The sequence below is a fragment of the Rhincodon typus genome, chromosome 9, assembly GCF_021869965.1.
Source record: "Rhincodon typus isolate 14 chromosome 9, sRhiTyp1.1, whole genome shotgun sequence".
NCBI classification, from domain to species: domain Eukaryota; kingdom Metazoa; phylum Chordata; class Chondrichthyes; order Orectolobiformes; family Rhincodontidae; genus Rhincodon; species Rhincodon typus.
The window spans coordinates 76,042,859-76,064,433 of NC_063340.1; the positions used below are offsets into that span (position 1 = coordinate 76,042,859).

General features: G+C 41.6%; 1 protein-coding gene across 1 annotated transcript; it reads left to right on the forward strand.

Moving 5' to 3' along the window:
* The first annotated feature begins 8,245 nt into the window (after positions 1-8,245).
* LOC125484082 (tetratricopeptide repeat protein 27-like) lies at positions 8,246-20,533 on the forward strand. Its single transcript, XM_048601359.1, has 2 exons — positions 8,246-8,464; positions 20,355-20,533. The coding sequence occupies exons 1-2, from the start codon at positions 8,374-8,376 to the stop codon at positions 20,531-20,533; spliced, it is 270 nt and encodes an 89-aa protein (XP_048457316.1). The 5' UTR covers positions 8,246-8,373.
* Positions 20,534-21,575: the final 1,042 nt, after the last annotated feature.

Genomic DNA, 21,575 nt, shown 5'->3' on the forward strand with positions numbered 1-21,575 from the left:
TATACAGCTACGATTGATTACTGGTACGTTTACAGTACTGTTAATTACTGAATTCATGAACGTTTTTATGATGAGTCTTAAATACATTTTTAATAAATATAACTTGCTTTGGTTCACATAAATGCATATTGGCCTCTGGAGTTATGAAACACTGCAAGAATCAAATTTTGTTGCATTTTAGTACATAGCCTTACACTAACAACTTGAGGGCAAATAATTCATTTTTGTTGTTTTGAGGCAATGGGTGCATGTCGCTATTCTTCCATGTGTGGTAGGATGTAGGTATAAGCACATAGCTTCGTATAAAATTGGGCAGATTTTTCTGGGTGGTGATTGTGCATTTCCTGCTGGCTGGCTTCAGACTTCCCCAGAGGTCTGAGAGACTTTTGGTTTTAAAGCTGATTGACAAGTGTAAGAGAAGCTATTGATGAAGTAGATTTTGTGGAGCTGTCATTGGTAGGCACACAAAAAGAATGCTGGTTATTGTAATAAGACTTGGCCCACGAGTTTGAATGTATTGCTGCAAGTTCATTGTACTAGTACCTAACTGTTGACTACGTGACACTATTTTGCTGACTGTCAATTTTTATCTTTACATTTTTATAAATCAATCACATGGCTATAATTATTCAGTGTTTATTCTGAAGGTTGTCAGGGTACATGAGCATCAAGGTTGAGCAATCAATTTGTATTAAAGGAGCCCAGAAATGAACGATAGATAATCAACATTATTTTAATCTACAATAATGTTAAAGCTTCTTCTGAACAAAATCTTGGTTAGAGAAAGAGAAGACTAGGCAGATTCCCACCAGCTCCTGGAATCAAATCTATACTAAGTAAGCTCACTGAATAAGTCACAGAACATTATTGCCACCGAATCAGTGGATAAACGGAATTGGATTGCTAAACTACGCTGTCCGTTGAAACTCTGAGGTATTTCTCGTATGATTTGAACAGTTAATGTTTTTACAATGATTTAAAATTGCATAATATTCATAAATACTGACTTTAAAATTCATTATTCCAACAGAGATTGAGTCAGATGTATTGTGTCTTTACGTTATTGCTGATCATGTCCTGTATGTGTTCAAATATGATTTCAATTTTCCCACTCGTGTTTTCTGAAGATTATCTGTTGTATCATTAATTTGGATCTTAGAGGTGTTGTCTGTCTCCTGGAAGACAACTTACATGGTCTCCCATCACATTATGTGAAATTGTACAAAACACTAGTGCAGGCTGGTTTAAGTGCATACACTAAGAAGACACAGTCCATTATCCTCATTTGATTCCATCACAGGCAACAAATAATGTTGGTGCCTAGAAACAGGGGTAAGTCATTTGATATAAACATAGCTTATTCACGTAGTTGCTACCCTCTGAACAGATCTTACTATGAGGTGCATGCAAACTAAGAATCTGAGAATGAATATCTAGAAATTGATTCCACTTAAGAGTTCGCCCTTGCATAAGCTGAGTTCAGCATCTGCTTATTTGTGGTGAGGTTTGCCCATATTGTTGCAGTACATAACAATTAGCGCTATGTGGGGACAAAGAAGTTGTGCTCTATTTGACAAAAGTCTCTTTGCCCAAGCATTAGCCAGGGTCCAGTTTAACTTTAAGTCTACATGCTAAAAAGGACTGAGTTTGCTCGGCTCAGTTCCCTCTAATCTTTGAAGGCATTTGGGTTTAATACATTGCAAAAGGAGTTCACCTGAGTCTCCCATTTGATTGGATGTAGTGACACATTCTACAGTTGAACCAGTAGTTTCCACTATGATTCATTCAAAATACAAGTTGAATGATACGCAAGATACTGTCACACGAGGGCATTGCTACACTGGCAGTTGCCAGTCTACACTTGCACTCTTACTATTGTTGGACTGGCTTTAAATTTATGATTAGATGGTGGAGTGAGTTTTGTATGGCAAGTGTGAGGGATTTACAATTTTCCCTCCTATTGCATGATAGAGTAACAGCACAAAATAAAAGGGGGATGTACAGATAAATAACATGAAAAAGGAATTATTTGAAAAATAGCAAATGATCTTGCATCTATAATATTGAGAATTTCTTCAGTATTGAAATGTCAGAAAATTGGTATTCTACATTTTGACTACTTCTGTAGTTACCAACTCAATACTACACTTTTGTACATGATGTAGATTATCAAATGTTTTTAATAAATGCTATTGTATTGCAAAGCACAATGATGGCAGTGTGTCTGCAAATAAACAAAGTGCACAGTGGATGGATCAGTTTGTGCTGTTATCCCTGGTCAGAGCTGAGTGTCTCAGGGGAGCTTTATCTGTGACATGTAAGATTTCATACGAGAAAGCAATAAGAAATTTATGCTGCATATTCAGAATGGGATTTGAGATTTTAATGTAAATATATCCACCAGTTCTTTGCCTAAAAGCAAGTTGAAATGGACGCATCAAGTCTGCTGTGTAACTTGTGAAGGTGCATTTAATAGCAAAAGAAGTAACAGAACTTAAAATCCTTTGTTAAATTAATAAATCACAGGGGAAACAGTGGTGTAGTGGTAATATTATTGGACGAGTAATCCAGAACACCAGGCTAATGTTCTGGTCATGTGAGTTCAAATTCCACTATGGCAGGTGGTGAAATTTGAATTCAATAAATATTTGGAATAAAAAGCTGGTCTAATGGTGACAATGTAACCACTGTTGATGTAAAGACCCATCTGGTTCAATAATGTCCTTTCAGGGAAGAAAATCTGCCTTCCTTACCTGGTCTGGCCTAAATGTGATTCGAGACTCTGTGATATGATTGACTCTTAACTGCTCTCTGGTCAGTTGGGGATGGGCAGTAGATGCTGACCTAACCAGAACCTCTTCCCATTAACAATAAAGAAAAACATGTTTTTAGGGCTGGGGTTTAGTGGTAGTTTATGAAGGATATGTCAGGAAATCCTGATATGTAATTAATATTAGTGATGTTTGTCCATCAGCTGGATATTCACTAATCCATTTCTTGAAAGTTCTTTACCTTTTGTATCAGGAACTTGTTCTTATTTAAAGATTTTCTTTGGTTCAGTCAGGGTCCTTAAGCAGATGGTGTTTGCTTCTGAGTGTCTTTCTTGTTATTATCATGACGGCATATATCATGTTTACTGAGTGTTCAAAGGTGGAGTTTAACTCAACTTAATTTTCTGTTGACTTTACATTTTAGAAAAGAATTACATAGGGGAAGTATTAAGGTGATGTCACAAACCAGTTAGTATGATTTGGAAATCAGCCGATGCTTATGGCTGCAATAAAACTACCTTCAGGTTGGATAAGTTTACTTGTGAGGTAAATTTACTTGTAAGTGAAAAACTCGATTTACACAAAAAGGGAGACGCAGTTTATATTACATTTTTTTAAAAAGTACATAGAATGTACAGCACTGAAATGGGCCAAATCATCTGGTCAGTCCACACTAGAATTTGTGCTGTGCTTCAACCCTATCAGCATAAGGCTACATTCCCTTCTCCCTCAGATATTTGCATCCCCTTAAATGCATTGATATGCTTCATCTGATCTACTGCCATTGCTAATGCGTTTCAAATTCTTACCATTCTGTGGGTAAAGATTTTTCTCCTAAATTGACTATTTAACTACTTGATGATTATTTTATTATGAAGGCCTGTAGTTTTGATTCTCAAGTGGAAGTAGATGAACACTGTCAAAAATGTTCATAATTTTAAAAGATCTCTTTCAGATAGTCCCAAAGCTTTCTGTTTTATGAGAAATTAGACACCATAATGTCATTTTGTATCGGTTCTTTCATCAATCATAGAACATAGAACAGTACAGCACAGTACAGGCCCTTCGGCCCACGATGTTGTGCCAAACTTTTACCCTAAACCTAAGGTCTATCTAACCTCCATCTCTACCTTATACTATCATCCATCTCTACCTTATACTATCATCCATATGCCTATCTAATAGCCGCTTAAATGCCCCTAATGAGGCCGACTCCACTACCCTCCCCGGCAATGCATTCCACGCCCCTACCACTCTGAGTAAAGAACCTACCTCTGAAGTCTCCCCTATATCTACCTCCACTCACTTTAAAACTATGCCCCCTTGTAATAGCTACCTCCACCCTTTGAAAAAGTCTCTGGCTGTCTACTCTATCTATACCTCTGATCATTTTTGTACACCGCTATCAAGTCACCTCTCATCCTTTGTCGTTCTAAAGAGAAAAGCCCTAGCTCTCTCAACCTTTCCTCGTAAGACGTTCCCTCCATTCCAGGCAACATCCTGGTAAATCTCCTCTGCACCTTTTCCAACGCATCCACATCTTTCTTGTAATGAGGCGACCAGAACTGGACACAATGCTCCAGATGTGGCCGAACCAGGCTTTTGTATAGCTGGAGCATAACTTCACGGCTCTTGAACTCAATTCCTCTATTAATGAAAGCTAACACACCATATGCCTTCTTAACAACTCTATCCACCTGGGTGGCAGCTCTCTGGGAACTGTGAGCATGAACCCCAAGATCCCTCTGCTCCTCCACACTGCTAAGAATCTTTCCGTTAACCCTGTATTCTGCTTTCAAGTTTGTCCTTCCAAAATGAATCACCTCACACTTTTCAGGGTTAAACTCCATCTGCCACTTCTCAGCCCAGCTCTGCATCCTATCAATGTCCCTTTGTAACCTAGAACAACCCTCCGCACTGTCCACAACACGACCCATCTTCGTATCGTCCGCGAACTTGCTAATCCACCCTTCCACTCCTTCATCCAACTCATTACAAAAATCACAAATAGAAGAGGACCCAGGACAGATCCTTGTGGTACACTACTCGTAACTGAACACCATGTTGAATATTTTCTGTCCACTACCACCCTTTGTCTCCTAAGGGTCAGCCAATTCTGAATCCAATCTGCCACATTTCCCCCTATCCCATGCCTGCTTACCTTATGCATGAGCCTACCATGGGGAACCTTATCAAATGCCTTACTTAAATCCATGTATACCACAGCCACTGCTCCACCTTCATCCACGTGTTTGATCACCTCTTCAAAGAATTCAGTAAGGTTATTCAATAAGGTATTCATTAAATCCATGCTGACTATCACGAATCAAACTGTGCCTTTCCAAGCGATCATAAATCCTATCTTTCAGAGCCCTTTCCAATAATTTGCCCACCACTGATGTAAGACTAACTGGCCTGTAATTTCTGGGGTTATCCCTAGTCCCTTTTTTGAACAAGGGAATGATATTTGCCTCTCTCCAATCTTCTGGCACTATACCCGTGGACAGTGAGGACGAAAAGATCATCGCCAAAGGCCCTGCAATCTCTTCCCTCGCTTCCCATAGAATCCTTGGATAAATCCCATCAGGCCCGGGGGACTTATCGATCTTCAACTTCCTCAAAATTCCTAGCACATCTTCCTTACTAACATCGACCTCCTCTAGCTGACCAGCCTGTTTCACACTGTCCTCCTCTACAACTAGGTCCCTCTGAGTTGTGAATACAGAAGTATTCATTAAGGACCTCTCCTATCTCTTTAGGCTCCATGCACAAATTCCCTTTACAATCCTTGATCGGCCCTACCGTTTCTCTGGTCAAATGCCTTGGTAAAATCCATATACACCACATCCACTGCTCTACCTTCATCAATGTGTTTTATCACATCCTCAAAGAATTCAATACGGCTTGTGAGGCATGACCGGCCCACCTCAAAGCCATGCTGACTATTTCTAATCAAACTGTGCTTTTCCAAATAATCATAAATGCTATCTCTCACAATCCTCTCCAATAATTTGCCCACCACAGAAGTAAGACTGACTGGTCTATAATTCCCAGGATTATCCCTATTCCCTTTCTTGAACAAGTGAATAACATTTGCCACCCTCCAATCATCTGGTACTACTCCAGTGGACAGTGAGGACGCAAAGATCATTGCCAATGGCGCAGCAGTCTCTTCCCTCGCTTCCGCTAGTAACCTTGGGTATATCCTGTCTGGCCCGGGGACTTATCTATCCTCATGCTTTTCAAAATTTCTAGCACATCCTCCTTCCTAACATCAACGTGTTCGGGCAAGGTCCCTCTCACTGGTGAATACTGAAGCAAAGTATTCATTTAAGGACCTCCCCTACCTTCTCTGACTCCGCGCATAAGTTCCCTCCAGTATCCTTGATCAGCCCTACTCTCTCACTGGCCATCCTCTTGTTCCTCACATAAGTATAGAACGCCTTGGGGTTTTCCTTAATCCTACCCGTCAAGGCTTTTCATACCCACTTCTAGCTCTCCTAAGTCCATTCTTTAATTCGTTCCTGGCTACTTTGTAGCCCTCTAGAACTCTGTGTGATCCTTGCTTCCTGAACCTTAAGTAAGCTTCCTTCTTCCTCTTGACTAGATGTTCCACATGTCTTGTCATTTAAGGTTCCTTCACCTTACCATCCCTTCTTTGCCTCAGTGGGACAAACCTATCCTGTACTCGTAGCAAGTGCTCCCTAAACAACCTCCACATTTCTGTCGTGCATTTCCCTGAGAACATCTGATCCCAATTTATGCGCCGCAGTTCTTGCCTAATAGCATTGTAATTCCCCCTCCCCCATTCCGTCTGCTCCTATCCCTCTCCATGACTATAGTAAAGGTCAGGGAGTTCTGATCACTATCACCGAAACGCTCTCCCACCAAGATATCTGACACCTGGCCTGGCTCATTGCCAAGCACCAAATCCAGTATGGCCTCCCCTCTTGTCGGCCTATCTATATATTGAGTCAGAAATCCTTCCTGGACACACCTGACAAAATTTGTTCCATCCAAACTATTTGCACTTAGGAGGGTTCAGTCTATATTAGGGAAGTTGAAGTCGCCCATGACAACAACCTATTACTTCTGCACCTTTCCAAAATCTGCCTCCTAATCTGTTCCTCAGTGTCTCTATTGCTATTGGGGTGTCAACAGAAAACTCCCAATAAAGTGACTGCTCCTTTCCTGTTTCTGACTTCCACCCATACTGACTATCGCTTTCCCAACAAATGGGTCAGTAATTGATCAAATTGGACTTGACCTGGATTTTGTGTAAAGGACATACTACAAACTCTCCTCAACGACCTCCCTTTCTGCAGCTGTGATACCATCCCTGATTAGCAATGCTACTCCCCCACTTGTTTTCCCTCCCTCCCTGTAATTTCTGATTTTCCAATCATTTTTCTAGTGCTGACATTATGACTCTGATCGCTATGTATTCTTTTCATCCACTTTAAACAAATGGACACTGTTTGCTGTCCTATCAAGACAGGATTGGAAAATAAATCTGGTATTGTTTCCTTCCTTTTAAAAGCCTCCAATGTATTTCATCTGGGTTTGGGGATTTATTATTTTCATCAATTGTTAATAATTTCCTGTCACTGTGAATTTCACCTAACGTTCCTCTTCCTTAATTATCATGTCTGTATCATCCCTCCATTGTTAAAACAAGCAAAATATTAATTAACATACCAAAACTTTGTCTCTACACAAAGGCAATTCTATGGTCCATAATAGGCCCCATATTTTATAAAAGTTCTTTTGTGCTTTTTCTGCTACACCCTCTCAAATTTCTTCTCCTGTCTCTTTCAGAATACTCTGTTGCATTGCTCTTGTGTGGTCTCTCTGTTGATCGGTCTTTTACTCATTCATGTCGTATCTCTCTGTTGCACTGCTACTCTCTCATGTTTTCTCACTTAGCTACAACACTGGCATCTTCCAACAGTGTAGTAAACTGCCCAGGTATGTCCTTTACACAAAAACCAAGTCAAGTCCAATTTGGTCAATTACTGACCCATTTGTCGGGAAAGTGATGGAGAGGCTGAACAACAGAACAACAGCACTTGCCCCTGGCCACACCCCTCCCATGGCCTCACCTACTGCCTCTCCCCAGGATATCAACACTCCTCCCCATCTACATATACCTCTCCCCTCCAGGGCCCTCACCTGGAACGAAACTCTTCTGACCCCATACCCAAACCCCCAATGGCCCTACCCTCTCCTTCAGGCCCCACACTCTCCATACACCCAACAACTACAGGCCCCACCCTCTCCTTCATGTAACCCCCCCCGCCCCCCCCCTTTCCCCCCCCCCCCCCCCCCCCGGCTCCCGTCCTCCTCCTCCCCCCCCCCACTCCAGGCCCCACCCTCTTTGCCAGGCCCCACCACACTCCAAACCCTGCCCTGCCATGCCCCCACCCCCTCATTCATGCTCCCACCTCCAGGCCCCACCCCTACACGTGACCCCGCCTCCCCCTTAGGCCCCGCCCCCTCCGCGGCCTGCCCTGAGCCGCTGTCATGGCCGCGCTGTAGTTTGTCTGAGCGAGAGCACATGGAGCAGGGCTGAGGGAGACTGAGAGACCAGCTCCGGGACACCATGGTCGCCGCGTTCGAGCTGTCGCTGTTGCGGGGCTTCCGGAGCGAAGTGGAGGCCAGCCGCTGGGAGCAGGAAGCGGCCGGAGGAAGAGGTAAAACCCGGGGAAAGAGACGGAGGGGCCGGGGCCCGGACGTGGACAGGACTCCTTTACCCGCCGCCCCCATCCTGTTCCCCCCGGGCCCCCCCCCCGACGCTGTCACGTTTCTCCCCTTGCCCCCTCCCCCACGCTGTCACGTTCCTCCCCTTGCCCCCTCCTCCCACGCTGTCACGTTTCTCCCCTTGCCCCCTCCCCCACGCTGTCACGTTCCTCCCCTTGCCCCCTCGCCCACGCTGTCACGTTCCTCCCCTTGCCCCCTCGCCCACGCTGTCACGTTCCTCCCCTTGCCCCCTCGCCCACCCTGTCACGTTCCTCCCCTTGCCCCCCCCCCCCCCGCTGTCACCCCCCCCCCCCCCCCCCCCGAGCCCAAGTCACGTCCCAGCCCCACATCATGAACAGGACCCCCTTTATCTCTGGGGGTGCAGTGAGTCATGATGGTGGGCTGGGGCCCTGATGGGATTGGAGGCAACATGATGGAGATGCCGAGGGGGCATGATGGGTAGCTGATGTCACTCCAGTATTCAAAAAGGGAGTTAGACAGAAAACCAGGAAGCCTAGCATCGGAGACAACAAGGTGCAGAGCTGGCTGAACACGGCAGGCCAAGCAGCATCACAGGAGCAAAAAGGCTGACGTTTCGGGCCAACATCGGTTGTGGGAAAAATTCTCAAATCCATTATCAAGGACTTTATAGCAGAGCAATTAGAAAGCAGTGGCGGGAACAGACAGGGTCACCATGGATTTATGAAGGGGAAATCATGCTTGACAAATCTGTTGGAATTCTATGAAGATGTAACTAGTAGAGTTGACAAGAGGGAGCCAGTCAATGTGGTCTATTTGGACTTTAAGAAAGCGTTTGATGAAGTGCCGCATAAGAGATTATTTTGCAAGATTAAAGCACATGGGATTGGAGGAGATGGATAGGAAACTGGTTGGCAGAGAGGAAACAAAGAGTAGGAATTAATGGGTCCTTTTCAAATTATCATGTAATAACTAGTGGGGTGCCACAGGGATCGGTGCTGGGACCCTAGCTATTCACAGTATATGTTAATGATTTGAATGAGGGAACAAAATGTAACATCTAAAAGTTTGCAGATGATACAAAGTTGGGTGGGAGGGTAAACTGCAACAAAGATGCAGAGATCCTTCAGCATGATCTGGACAGGTTGGGTGAGTGGGCAAATCAATGGCAGGTGCAGTGTAATTTAGATAAATGTGAGGTTAATCACTTTGAAAGCAAACACAAGAAGGCAGATTACTACCTGAATGGCTGTACATTGGGAGAGGGGAGTGTGCAGTGGGACCTGGGGGTCCTTGTGCACCAGTTGCTGAAGGTAAGCATGTAGGTGCAGCAGGCGGTAAAGAAGGCAAATGGTATGTTGGCCTTCATTGCGAGAGGTTTTGAGTACAATAGCAGGATTGTGTTGTTGCAGTTGTACAGGGCCTTGGTGAGGCCACACCTAGAATATTGTGTGCAGTTCTGGTTTCCTTTTGTGAGGAAGGGTGCTGTTGCTCTTGAAAGAGAGAGAGCACAACGAAGCATACCATGTATGATTCCGGGGATGGTGGGTCTGACGTATGAGGAGAGAATGGCTAAGTTAGGATTGTTTTCGCTGGAGTTCAGACAAATGAGCGGGCATCTCATAGAGACTTACAAAATTCTAACAGGACTGGACAGGGTAGATGCAGGGAGCATGTTTCCGATGGTGGGTGTGTCCAGAACCAGGGGTCACAGTATGAGGATTCGGGGTAGATGATTTAGGACGGAGATGAGGAGACATTTCTTCACCCAAAGAATGGTGAGTCTGTGAAATTCATTACCACAGGAAGAAGTTGATGCCAAAACATTGAATGTATTCAGGAGGCAGCTAGATATAGCACATGGGGCGAATGGGATCAAAGGTTATGGGGAGAAAGCAAGATTAGGCTACTGAGTTGGATGGTCTGCCATGATCGTGATGAATAGTGGAGCAGGTTTAAAGGGCTAAACGGCCTCTTCCTGCTCCTATCTTCTATGTTTCTATGTCCCCCTGTCCCCGCAACATGTCGTTTCCCATTGCCAACATCCCCTCCCCCTCCCCCTCAGCTGCTTCTGCATCCCCATCCCCTCTTGGCTCCTAACACACTGTGGCATCCCCCAAACACAGCCACTGCGTTTCACTCCGTCCTCTCTGATATTGGAGCCCTTATTCTGCCATTGGATATATGGGGTTTTATGAGGATTGCTGGTGATTGTTCCCAAGAGATTTGAGGTGTCTGCTCTGCATTGCTTATGTTGCCAGTACACACACACAAAAGGAATGATAACGTTGCTGCTCTATAGACAATGGGCCTGATTCTGGGTTTGAGGTGTTTGACTCTGGAGGCAATAATGAGTTTCTTGTACCTCATTAAGGTACCGGAATTAATCCACATTGTCCAGTAGCTCATTGTGGATCTTGATAGTTGGGACTAGAGTTGTGTTGGTGGGAGCAGGCTGGTAGAGAACCTTTGTTTTCCAGATTTTTAACCAAAGACCCATTTACTCATACGACAGTGGTCTGAAGCTTGGCCTGTGCCCACATGAAATTGTCATATCTATACTGTAGCTCAACAGATATTGAGGTGGTCTTGGTTCTACATTGAGGCAATGTAGGTTGAGAACAGTTTCCCGCCTGTCCTATAGAGGTGCTTCACTCCACTGAAAAGCTTCGAGGATATGGGGTGGACTACCATACTGAGGAAGAGGGAGAAGAGCATTGGTACAATGGCACACTCTTCTTTGACCCCATTTTGCACTTGGATCTGCAGTGGATCCATTGGGGAGGATCTTTGGTTGCATTCTGTCATTCAGCATGTGGAAGATTTCTGTGGGCAGCCAAAAGTGGGATGCTCCATCGTCCCTCCTTGTCTCCTGGGCTTTAAGTCTATCAACAATGTAGAGGCTGCTACTATTCCTCTGCATTTTTCTTGGAATTGTCTCACCGTGAAGAACATGTCCATCGTGCCTATTGATAGATGGAGTTTGCATTGTGACTGCACGGGAAGCTCTTCAGCCATTCGAAGAAGGCGATTGAGGAGGATACTTGCAGTGACCTTTCCTATAGCACTCAGTGGGGATACTCTCTGTAGTTGCTGCAGTCACTGTTATGCCCTTCCCCTGAAGATAGACACAATTACAGCATTGCAGAAGTCCCCTGGCATGCTTCCCTCCTTCCAAATGAGGTTGTGTTTTAATGCCAAATGTGCTTCCAAATCATATTTTAATATTTTGGTGGGGATTCCATCTGCATCGGTGGCTTTGTTGGTTTCCAACCATTGCGTGGCCTTTTCAACATCATGTCTGATTGGGGTTGTACAGACGGTACTGGGCAGCATGCAGTGAGATGTGGTCAAGAGTACCCATGTTGATAACTGAGTCTCAGATAAGGACATCTTTGAGTGCTGTTTTCAGTGAGCACCCGCAGCCACTCAGTCCTTGTTGAACACAACTCCATTCATACCATGCTTGGGCCAAAGAAGGTCTTGACTGTGAATGGGTACATCTTCTGCAAAGTTAAACCAGAAGAAGGACATTTATTCCATGGGGTTGGCTCATTTTGACAATTTATTTCTATTAGATGGTCTGCAGAACCTGCAACAGAGTGCTGCCATAGAATGTATAGAGAAAGGTACAGTGCATAAAAGTAAAGTAACTGTTGTTATCCCAGCCCAATTAAAAATCTTTTGTTAAATTAAATCAGAACAGAGTGGACTGTTATTTTTAAAAAAATCAGATTTGTACATCAGCCTTGTTGTGAAATACATTTCCTGTATTGCATGCTATTGGCAATGGAATACATACATTGGCATCTGTAGGTCGAAGACCTCAATCTCACTGTTCCTGTGGCACTTTGTATTTATGTATGTACAAAGTCTGATGAGAAAGTGAAGCTATCCTCATAGAATCTGCAGACAAAGGTAGACATTTCGTCAGATAATAGTACAGGCCAGATATCATTGAAATACTGTGGGTAGCACATGAAGTTCTTACGGCAGGAGATGTAGGAACACCACAAAAAAGTGCCAGCTATATTCCAGATTTATGAACCTGTTGAAACCAGTATGTACCCAATTATGTGGCTCACTTGGATGATGTAGCAATGCACGACACTCCCGGGGAAGACCATGTGACCATATGAAGCCTTCCATAGATCGTTGCAGTTGGTTGATTTTAGTAACATTTTGCTAAGACTAAATTATGTAAAGTGAAGGTAACTTAGCTTGGACACTGCAGGGCAAGGTTAAGCATTGCCAAGGACAGCAAAAGGTGTAAAGGCTTTGATAGAATTCCCTATTGCATACTGAGAAATCATCAGATTTTTGGAGATGCATGGTTTCTGTGGAAATTTGTGTCAAACTTTAGGACAATGGCTGTAGATCTAACAAATTTGTTACCAAACACAGACAGAGTAACATGGCCAAAAGAGTGCCAAACAGCTTCTGAGATGCCGAGGATGATCCTAACAAATGAACAGGCGGCTGACTTCACTAAATCTGTAAAATGGCAGTTGGTGCTAATGACTGACGGTTGGGTGCAATCTTCTGCAAGATGAATTGGGTTAAGAGAAGCTGGTAGGGTACTTTTCTAAGAACTTGAATCAGCCTCAAAATAAATATTCAGAAGAAAGAAACAACTCTGGAAACTCTGGTTGTTAAACATTTTGACGTTTATGGCTGTCACAACCACAAAGAAACACAATATACAATGACTGTACCCCTTGGTTTTCGTGGAAAAATTTAAAGCTTAAAATAGTAGACTACTTTGAAGGAGTTTACTAATTCAACCTTATGCTGTATGATTTATTCATACTACTGTAAAAGATAATATTGCATTATGAAGAATGTAATGTGCTGGAATATTTTGGAGAGTAAGAAAGTGACCAGAAGTTGCATGAATCTTGTGTAATGAGTGAACAAAGATGAATGTATGCAAGCCTAGTTATTATTTTTTAATATATCTTCATGTTTGCATCATATTTGAAAATGGCTTTTCATTTCCTAAGAATGGAGGCATGTTGGGACTATGCATTTATATTTAAGGACTTTGAAGAACTGGAACACTGTATTGAAAAGGGTTTTTCCATTTGATTTCTTAGAGTTGGTGTTAAGCAATAATTACTGAAAAGTGAAAAACTGGAGTGTGTTCACTTACTGTTTATGAAAGGTCAGATGATTTTGTGGAAAGTATGCAAACTAAAGCTTTTAAGAGAGACGAGAGATGTGGTTTGCGGCCTATACTTGTTGAATAGACTGAGTTTGGAAGGCTTTGTGCTTAAGGTTGCCTAGCACCAGCCTCTGACCTAACATTTCGGTACACACCTATATGTTAATTGATGGGAAAAATTCCAAAAAGCTCACTGTCTGCTGAAAAAGAAGGAACTGTACAGTGAGATAAGTTGCAGAGATCTCTTTTAATAAGAAAAGTAAGTATCTTCTGGGAACCAGAGAAATTCCCAGAAATCAGCATCTTTAACTTCTTAAACTCTGAAAGCTGATCTGTTACTTCTATTCTAAGTTTGTCTGAATCTCATCTGAACTGAAGTCTGATCTGAAGATTACAATAGTTCTACAGCTGTCAACATTGCAATTTTGATGACAGGAAGTTGAATGAAAAGTCTCCCTTTTTTCAATCCTTTGAGTTTGGACCTTTGGATCCACTGAGTTGTTTTCGCATTTGGTTTTTGTTTAAAACCCTTATCATTGCTGCAGAGTTATATTGTTGGACTGTGTGTGTGTTGCGACTAAGTGGATTTGGTTTAATTCCCATAGTAGTTTGGTTGATAACTGGCTTTTGCCATTTGTTGCCAGAATAAAGTTTGTTTATAAGAAACACGTTTATAAATTTATTGAAGAAACCTGGTGAAATTCTCTTCTGTTCGGGTTAAAAGCAATGCAGAGAAATAACTTGACCATTTTGGTGATTAAATAAAACATTTGCACTTTTGGTACATCTGATGGACTAGTGACGCTTGATTAGCAGAATAGTCCTCGTATTAGAATAGTAACAGTATTAAAGCACTAGGGGTGCTCCGTTAAGGTTAAAACTGGAGGAGATTCTTGATAAGGCATTTCATTATCTGCTGCTGGACTGGCTTGATCTGGAAGCATTTAACTGTCCAAAAATACGAATGCAATTTTCTTCCCAGCAGTGACCTTTCTCCATCTTGATGTCCATGCAATAACATAATAGATGAAGGAAATAAGACTTCATTAGTTCTTCCCTGAACCATAAATGTAGACTTGACAGCAAAAGAGCTGTATGCTATAAATGAAGTCCAACTGAGGCACACTTTAAATGTAGGATTAGCTGAAGTGCTTACCTATTGAATTTTCTGGCAGCAGGATCCAGTTTTAGCAACCTTATCAATCAGTATGTAATAAAAAAAAGTAGGTAGCTGAATTTCCAAGGGTGAATTGTAGAAGATGTTGAAGCTATTTCCTTTTTGAAAAAAATGACAGATGGTAAAGTGAATTGAGGTGGAGCTGTGTTTTTACTGTGAGGCACAAAGAATAATGTTAGTCTTCCTACTAAAATAAAGTGACCTTCATCGGAAGTAAGGCTACAGGTCTGAGATCGACTAATGCACCATGAAATATCCTCAGCACTTGGGAATCCTTGGGTTGAAATCTAACTGGACGATATGAGCACAGTAGCAAGTACTCTTATGACTGGATCTCCAACAACACTCAACGAATCTTGGCATCATGTGAGGCAAAGTAGCCCCCTTGATTGGACCCTATCCATTATCAGCAGTGTTCATTCCTTCCAGCGCCAGGGAGATGTGACAACACTGTCTACCACCTAGAAAATGCTCTACAGCAACTTGCTAAGGCTTTTGAATTAGCTCCTTCCAAACCCTCCACTTCTATCACCTAGAAGATAGTATCAAGTTACTGTATATACTCATGTAAAAGTAGAATTTTTTAGACTATTTTTTAAGGTTAAATTTATGGGGTCAACTGTTACATGCATACTACTTTTGAGGGGCTGAAATTCATGCTACAGTCCAAAATACCATACCATTAGCAGAAGCCCAATCAATCTCTAAACGAATGAAAAAAGAAAAGCACAATGAATTATGGTAATTATTGGATAAAGACAATGGAAACAAAAATGAATTAGTAAGCTTTTATTTGTACATACAAAAAGTGAAGTAGAAATATAATACGGCTTTAAATTACATGATGCATCTTGAATTAAACATGTCAAATATAAAGGCTCATTAAAATCCTGCAAAATCATGCTTCCTGTTCAGCACAAAATTAAGCTTCATAATCATCAGGATGAATGATATTGTCGTATGGATCCTCTTCATTTTCGCTGTCCGTAGTTAGAGGTAGCACATCATCTGCTTCTTCTTCATCCCATAGATAATCAGCCTATGTACCATCCAATACATGTTAAATTCCACATTTCTTGAATGATTTGAAAGTAGTGTCAGCTTTCATTTCCTTCCATGAATCAACGATCCAATCACAGATCAGTGGCAGTGATGGAGCCCACGTACTGCTTCCTTCCATGTATGTTTTTTCTCCATCGCGCATCCAGTTATTCCACTTCATTCTCATCATGTCCTTAAACGGCTTATTGATACCAACATCTGTTGGTTGCAAAATGCTTATAAGTCTGCGGGGAAATACAGTTACATCAATGTTATGTGATCAGATGTTATCAACAACATTCTTCACTAGATGTGATCTAAACGGGTCCCAGAGCAAACTCTCTTTTCCTTGCGTACTCCACCAGGTTGTAAATTCCAAACTTCCTTTATCCATTTTCTACATCCACCTTCAACCATCAAGCCTTGTGGATGAATATGGATGATGATTCCTTTTGGAAATTTTTCCTTTGGCAAAGTGTTTTTCTTGAAAACAGCCATCGGTGTTTACTTAGTGCCATCAACCATACAAGAAAGAACTAGAGTAAACCTACTTTTCACATGGCCAGTGGTTTTGACCAATACAGTTTTTGTTTTTCCTTTTTGGTTCGCAGTTTGATGCTCCGGCATGTTGAGAGTAATAGACGTTTTGCCATGTTTCCAATGCATCATAACTTGTAGCCTTCCTTCTGCGATTTCTCATTACAAACTGTTGAAACTGTAGTATCTTAACCTTCAAGTTCAGCAGGCAGCTTTTATGCAATCTTATTTTTCTGCCGAAGTACTAAGTCATGCCTTCTCATGAACCTTGTGCACCATCCAGCACTTGCCTTAAAATGTAAAATTCCATCCTCCTTTGATTCATTTAATGCACGGATTTGGTTGCCTTCATGATTAACACATATTTCATTTTTCAAGTACCCACTCAGCAACTTTTTTCTCCAGTTGTGGCCACCTGCCAGGTTTACCTCTGTTGGCATACTTCTGTTTTGGCGTTGTCTGAAATTGATTCGATATCTTTCTCCAGTCTCTCTCAAGTTCCTCTGAAACACAAAATTTTCTTGCTGCTACACAGATATTTGTTGTCTCTTCAACTTCAATAACTTTCAGTTTAAATGCTGCTGTATATTTTTCCTTTTCTGGAGGGCATTTTTACACAAAATGATGAAGAAATTTCAAAACCTCAACTAGGTATATGACTGTATTCCACGAATGCCTGACTCTGACCTGATGCATCTTAAACTTTTGTGTTAAATTCTTCCATTTCCCTCCATTTTCTGTCATCTGCTGTTTTAGTTTTTCAAACAAACATTTTAAGCTTTTATTTCTGATAAAAATGTTATCAGAAATTTGACTCTCATACAGTTCCACCAATCATTTCATCATGGTCACAATTATGTACAGAATAATACCTCTCAAGTGTTAATCTATTATCTGTGAAGTACTAGGAACGACTTTTACATGAGATACATGGAGCATTCAAAATTTTTTGGCCAAAAAAAGGGGGTCAACTTTTACTCAAGTATATACGGTAATTTGCCCACTGTTTTATAAGACCATAAGAAATAAGAGCAAGAGAGGTGTGTGTTAACTTGTTCAAACTAAAATACTGTACCAAAAATTGAATGGGACACTTTGGTTGTCCCAGTTTTAGAATTTCATATTTTTCAGCTGCGACAGTGTAAGTCCTGACAATGTTGGAAAGAGATACTTTTAATGAAGAGTTTGTGTTTGTAAACTATTGATCGCTTATTTAGGGTCAGGGTAAAATCTTTTATTTTTTCACAGAATGTGAGCATCTCTGGAAAGATCAAACATTTGATGCCTTGAAAGGTGATAATGGAACCACTGTCTTGAATCGGTGGCATTCATGTGGTTCCTGTGGTACTATTAGGAAGGAAGTTCCAGGATTTTCACTTGTGACGATAAATGGAATGGCAGTATAGATCCAAGTCAGGGTGTTATGTGGTTTGAAGGGCAATTTGCAAATGGTGGTGTTTCTATGCACCTGCTGCCTTTGTCCTTCTAGGCAGGGCACATGTTTGGAAGGTGCTGTTGAAGGAGCCTGATTGAGATGCTGCAGTACATCTCGTCGATAGAGGACATCACCGTCACTCTGTATTGGTGTTGAAAGGAATGAATATTGTGGTGGTGCATTGGGTAACAATCAAAAAAGCTACTTTGTCCTAAATGCATATAGGGTTCATGGCTGTTATTGGAACTGAAATCATCCAGGCAAGTGGAGAATATTGCATCGCATTCTTGGTTTGTTCCTTGTGGATGGTGGACAGACTTTGAGGGAGTGAATTATCACAGAATTCCCAGTCTTTTGCTTCTGTAACCACAGTATTTATGTGGCTGGACTGGTCAAGTTTTCAATCGGTGGTAACTTCCCATGATCACATTGATTTGCATGTTTAAAAAGTCCTTATGGGTCAAGGATATGGGAGATTGTGCTCAGGTGCTAAAATGATTGAATTTGATGTTGAGCCCAGAAGGTTGCAAGATTCTCAAGCGGGAAATGAGGTGTTGTTCTTCCAGTTTACCCTAACCCCATATGCCAGGCCTTGTCATCAGATGGTCTGCTACCACTAGTAACCCATTGTCAGCCACTAATGGTCCCCATTAGCAGCTATTCATTCTCCCATGCTGACCTTTACCCATTCCTTTGTCTGCCCAACTGTTTTTCTCTTTCTCTGGGCTTCATCTCCATTTACTCCTTCCCTCCTTCCTCCTTCCTCCTTTCCCCCCTCCCTACCTTCAGCATACATACCAACCCTCTTGCCAGCTACAGTCAGTTCCGAAGAAGGGTCAGTGGACCTGAAACGTTAACTCTGCTTTCTCTGCACAGATCCTGCCAGATATGCTGAGTTTTTCCAGCAATTCTCATTTTGTTTCTGGTTTCCATCATCCGCAATTCTTTTTTTTAAGTTTCTGCACATTGCAGAAGAATAAAATTTCCTTGTGTGTATATATAATATTTTTAAACTCTCCAAATGAAATAATATGCTGCTGTTTTAAATATCTACTTGCCTATGATTGTTGGTTTAGGGAAGCTAAGTACGTTCTATGGCAGCTGTCTTATTGAGAAATGCTATGAATTTTAAACCAGCGTAATGTTTCATTATCAGGTGCAAATAAGAATTAGCTACAGCAGAAATTGTTTCACCTTTTGAAGTTTCTTTGTCTACTCGTTACTTACCTGGGTTGGATTGAAGCACCTGTCTATTTGAGTCTCTTATTTTTATTTTGGCTTGATGGGTTAATGGGGTGGGGTGGGAGGGTGCTGTATGATTATAATGGTATGACTCGAGGACTGCTGCATTGCCATCATTACCAACGCAAACAGACCTGTCTGTGAGACTTTGCTATGCATAAATTGACTTCAAGTGTAATTTGTTGCTGTAGGAAACACTGTGGAACAGGTTGAGGCAGCATTCGACCAAGATAAGTTGGAGCAGTTTATATGACATTGATGTTTTTATATCTGGGACTGGATATTTACCTTTGTTACTGCTCCTCTGTGTTGCTTATTGTGGTTTGTGGTTCATTAGAAATTTAAAAACAAATTCCATTCACTTATTTAAAAAAAAAACTGCTGGGTACTTGTGGTGCAGTTAGTCATGTAGAACTGAAGGAGCCCAGATTGATTCCTATTCTGGGCTGAATGTGCTGAAATCACAGATTTTAACTCAGTTTCTGTTTTTGCAGATGCTGTCAAACCTGAGTTTCTCCAGCATTCTGTGTTTGTTCCCGATTGCCAAAATCAGCAGTATCTTGCCTTTGTTAGGTAAAGTGGCTTTATGGACTCAGGAGTGAGCCACTTATCTCAGAGTACCCAACCTTGCCCCTGCTGCTGTGGCCAGTTAAGATTCTGACCTATGGTGACTTCTTTTCTCCCCTCAGGAGTTTGATGATTCCAGTCATTCCGGTGCCCCTTGAAGGGGAGGAGGTTGATGGTGTCGTAGTGTTGGTGTGGTACAGGAGGGGAAAAGGCTAGAGTTTCTGCTCCAGATCATTATCTAGACACCTCTGTTGGAAAAACGAGTGTGTGTTGTGGGACGGCTAGGTTAAGCTCTGTTATGGTGTAACCCTGCCTCAAAGTTGACCAGCTCTCACTGTTTAGACTAATATATGGAGAATGAACGTATCTAATGTCATTGGAACTGTACTCCAGCATAGTGTTTGAGAGGAAATGATGAGAAAATTAGTGGGGAATACTAAAACAAATATTCTCATTTTTAAATGAAGCACTCTGTCTTTGGGACTCAATTCTGCAAACTCAGCACTTATTCGCCAGTGCATTAAAACTCTTTTTTGTGATGGTTAATGAAGGTCACAAACCGTTTACTTTTTCCATCGAGCGTATTGGTGCTGGATCAGTAATTGCTGAATGTCATGGTTGCTGCGGCTGTCAGCCTGCACATTTTGAATGGTTTGCACTTCCTTACCCTTCAGTAGTAACGAACTGTTGTTTCTATTGCAGAAGGCACCTTCTTGTTGCTGCAGCTATTGGAAGGCAACTTCAAAGATACTCTATTGAATCCAAAGATTAAGGAGATTTTTCCTGCTCAAATCACCATTGGAGAAGTTATTGACAACTACTTGGAAAATCAGATCTTGGCATACCTTGACAGTCCATCAGAAGATCAAACAGAAAGGTGAATTTAAATTGATTAACACCACTGTTTCAACTTCTTACATGTCTTTTTCCTAGAGCACTTAAATGTACTGAAATGATGTAACCAAAGGAGGCCATTCAGCTCATTGTGCCCATATCTTTGGTAAAGCACTCCACTTAGTATCACTCCATTGCTCTTCCAACATAATGGTTTTTCCCCTTTCAAATATATATTTCACCATGACTTTTCTAAGATACCATAATTTCTGGCAATAATTTCAGAATGCTATTCTCTCAATGTGAAGGAGAAACCATACATGATAATCTGAAGTGTTTTATTTTCATAGAGTAGTATAAGTGAAGGACTGAGATGTGGGTTGCCATCCTGGTGAAAAGAGCAGGAGTAGGTATAACCTAAATCAATAAGTATGGATTTGATCATTCCAACTCAAGTTATTGAATCAAGAGGAGAAATTCTAAGTGCTGGGAAAGGTTGAATTAGAATGTTATTTCAAAGCCTTTTTGAATCATATAAACAGGCCATTATATACAACAGGTTCGTGCTAGTGTTTATGTTGTGTACATGCCTCTTTCATTCTTTTTCCGTCTAATGCTATCAACATAACCTTCAATTTCTTTTTTCCTCATGTGCTATTCTAACTTACTCTTAAAAGAATCCTTGCCAATCATCTTAACTGCTCCCTGTGGTAATGAGTTCTTCATTCTAACCATTCCCTGAATAAAAAAAATTGTTTATCTTGAATTCCATTTTGTTTATATTAGCGACTCTCTTGTATTTATGGTCCTGGTTCTTATCTTCCCCACAAGTGCAATTATCTTTGTGTTTACCCTATCAACTCCTGGTTGTATCATGGGCGTTACTGTAGTACAGGATCCATGCAATCCCTTCGAAAGGATTTTCACACCTTTATGTGTGCAGGCTCTTTATCTGTGCTTGTTTAACATTGCCAGAAATTATCAAAGCAATTAATATGAAATGAAAATCAGCCTACATGCTGTTGGCAATACAGGAAGTTAGCACGTCCTAACTTCAATTTTGGACTATCGACGTCCCAGCGAGCTCAG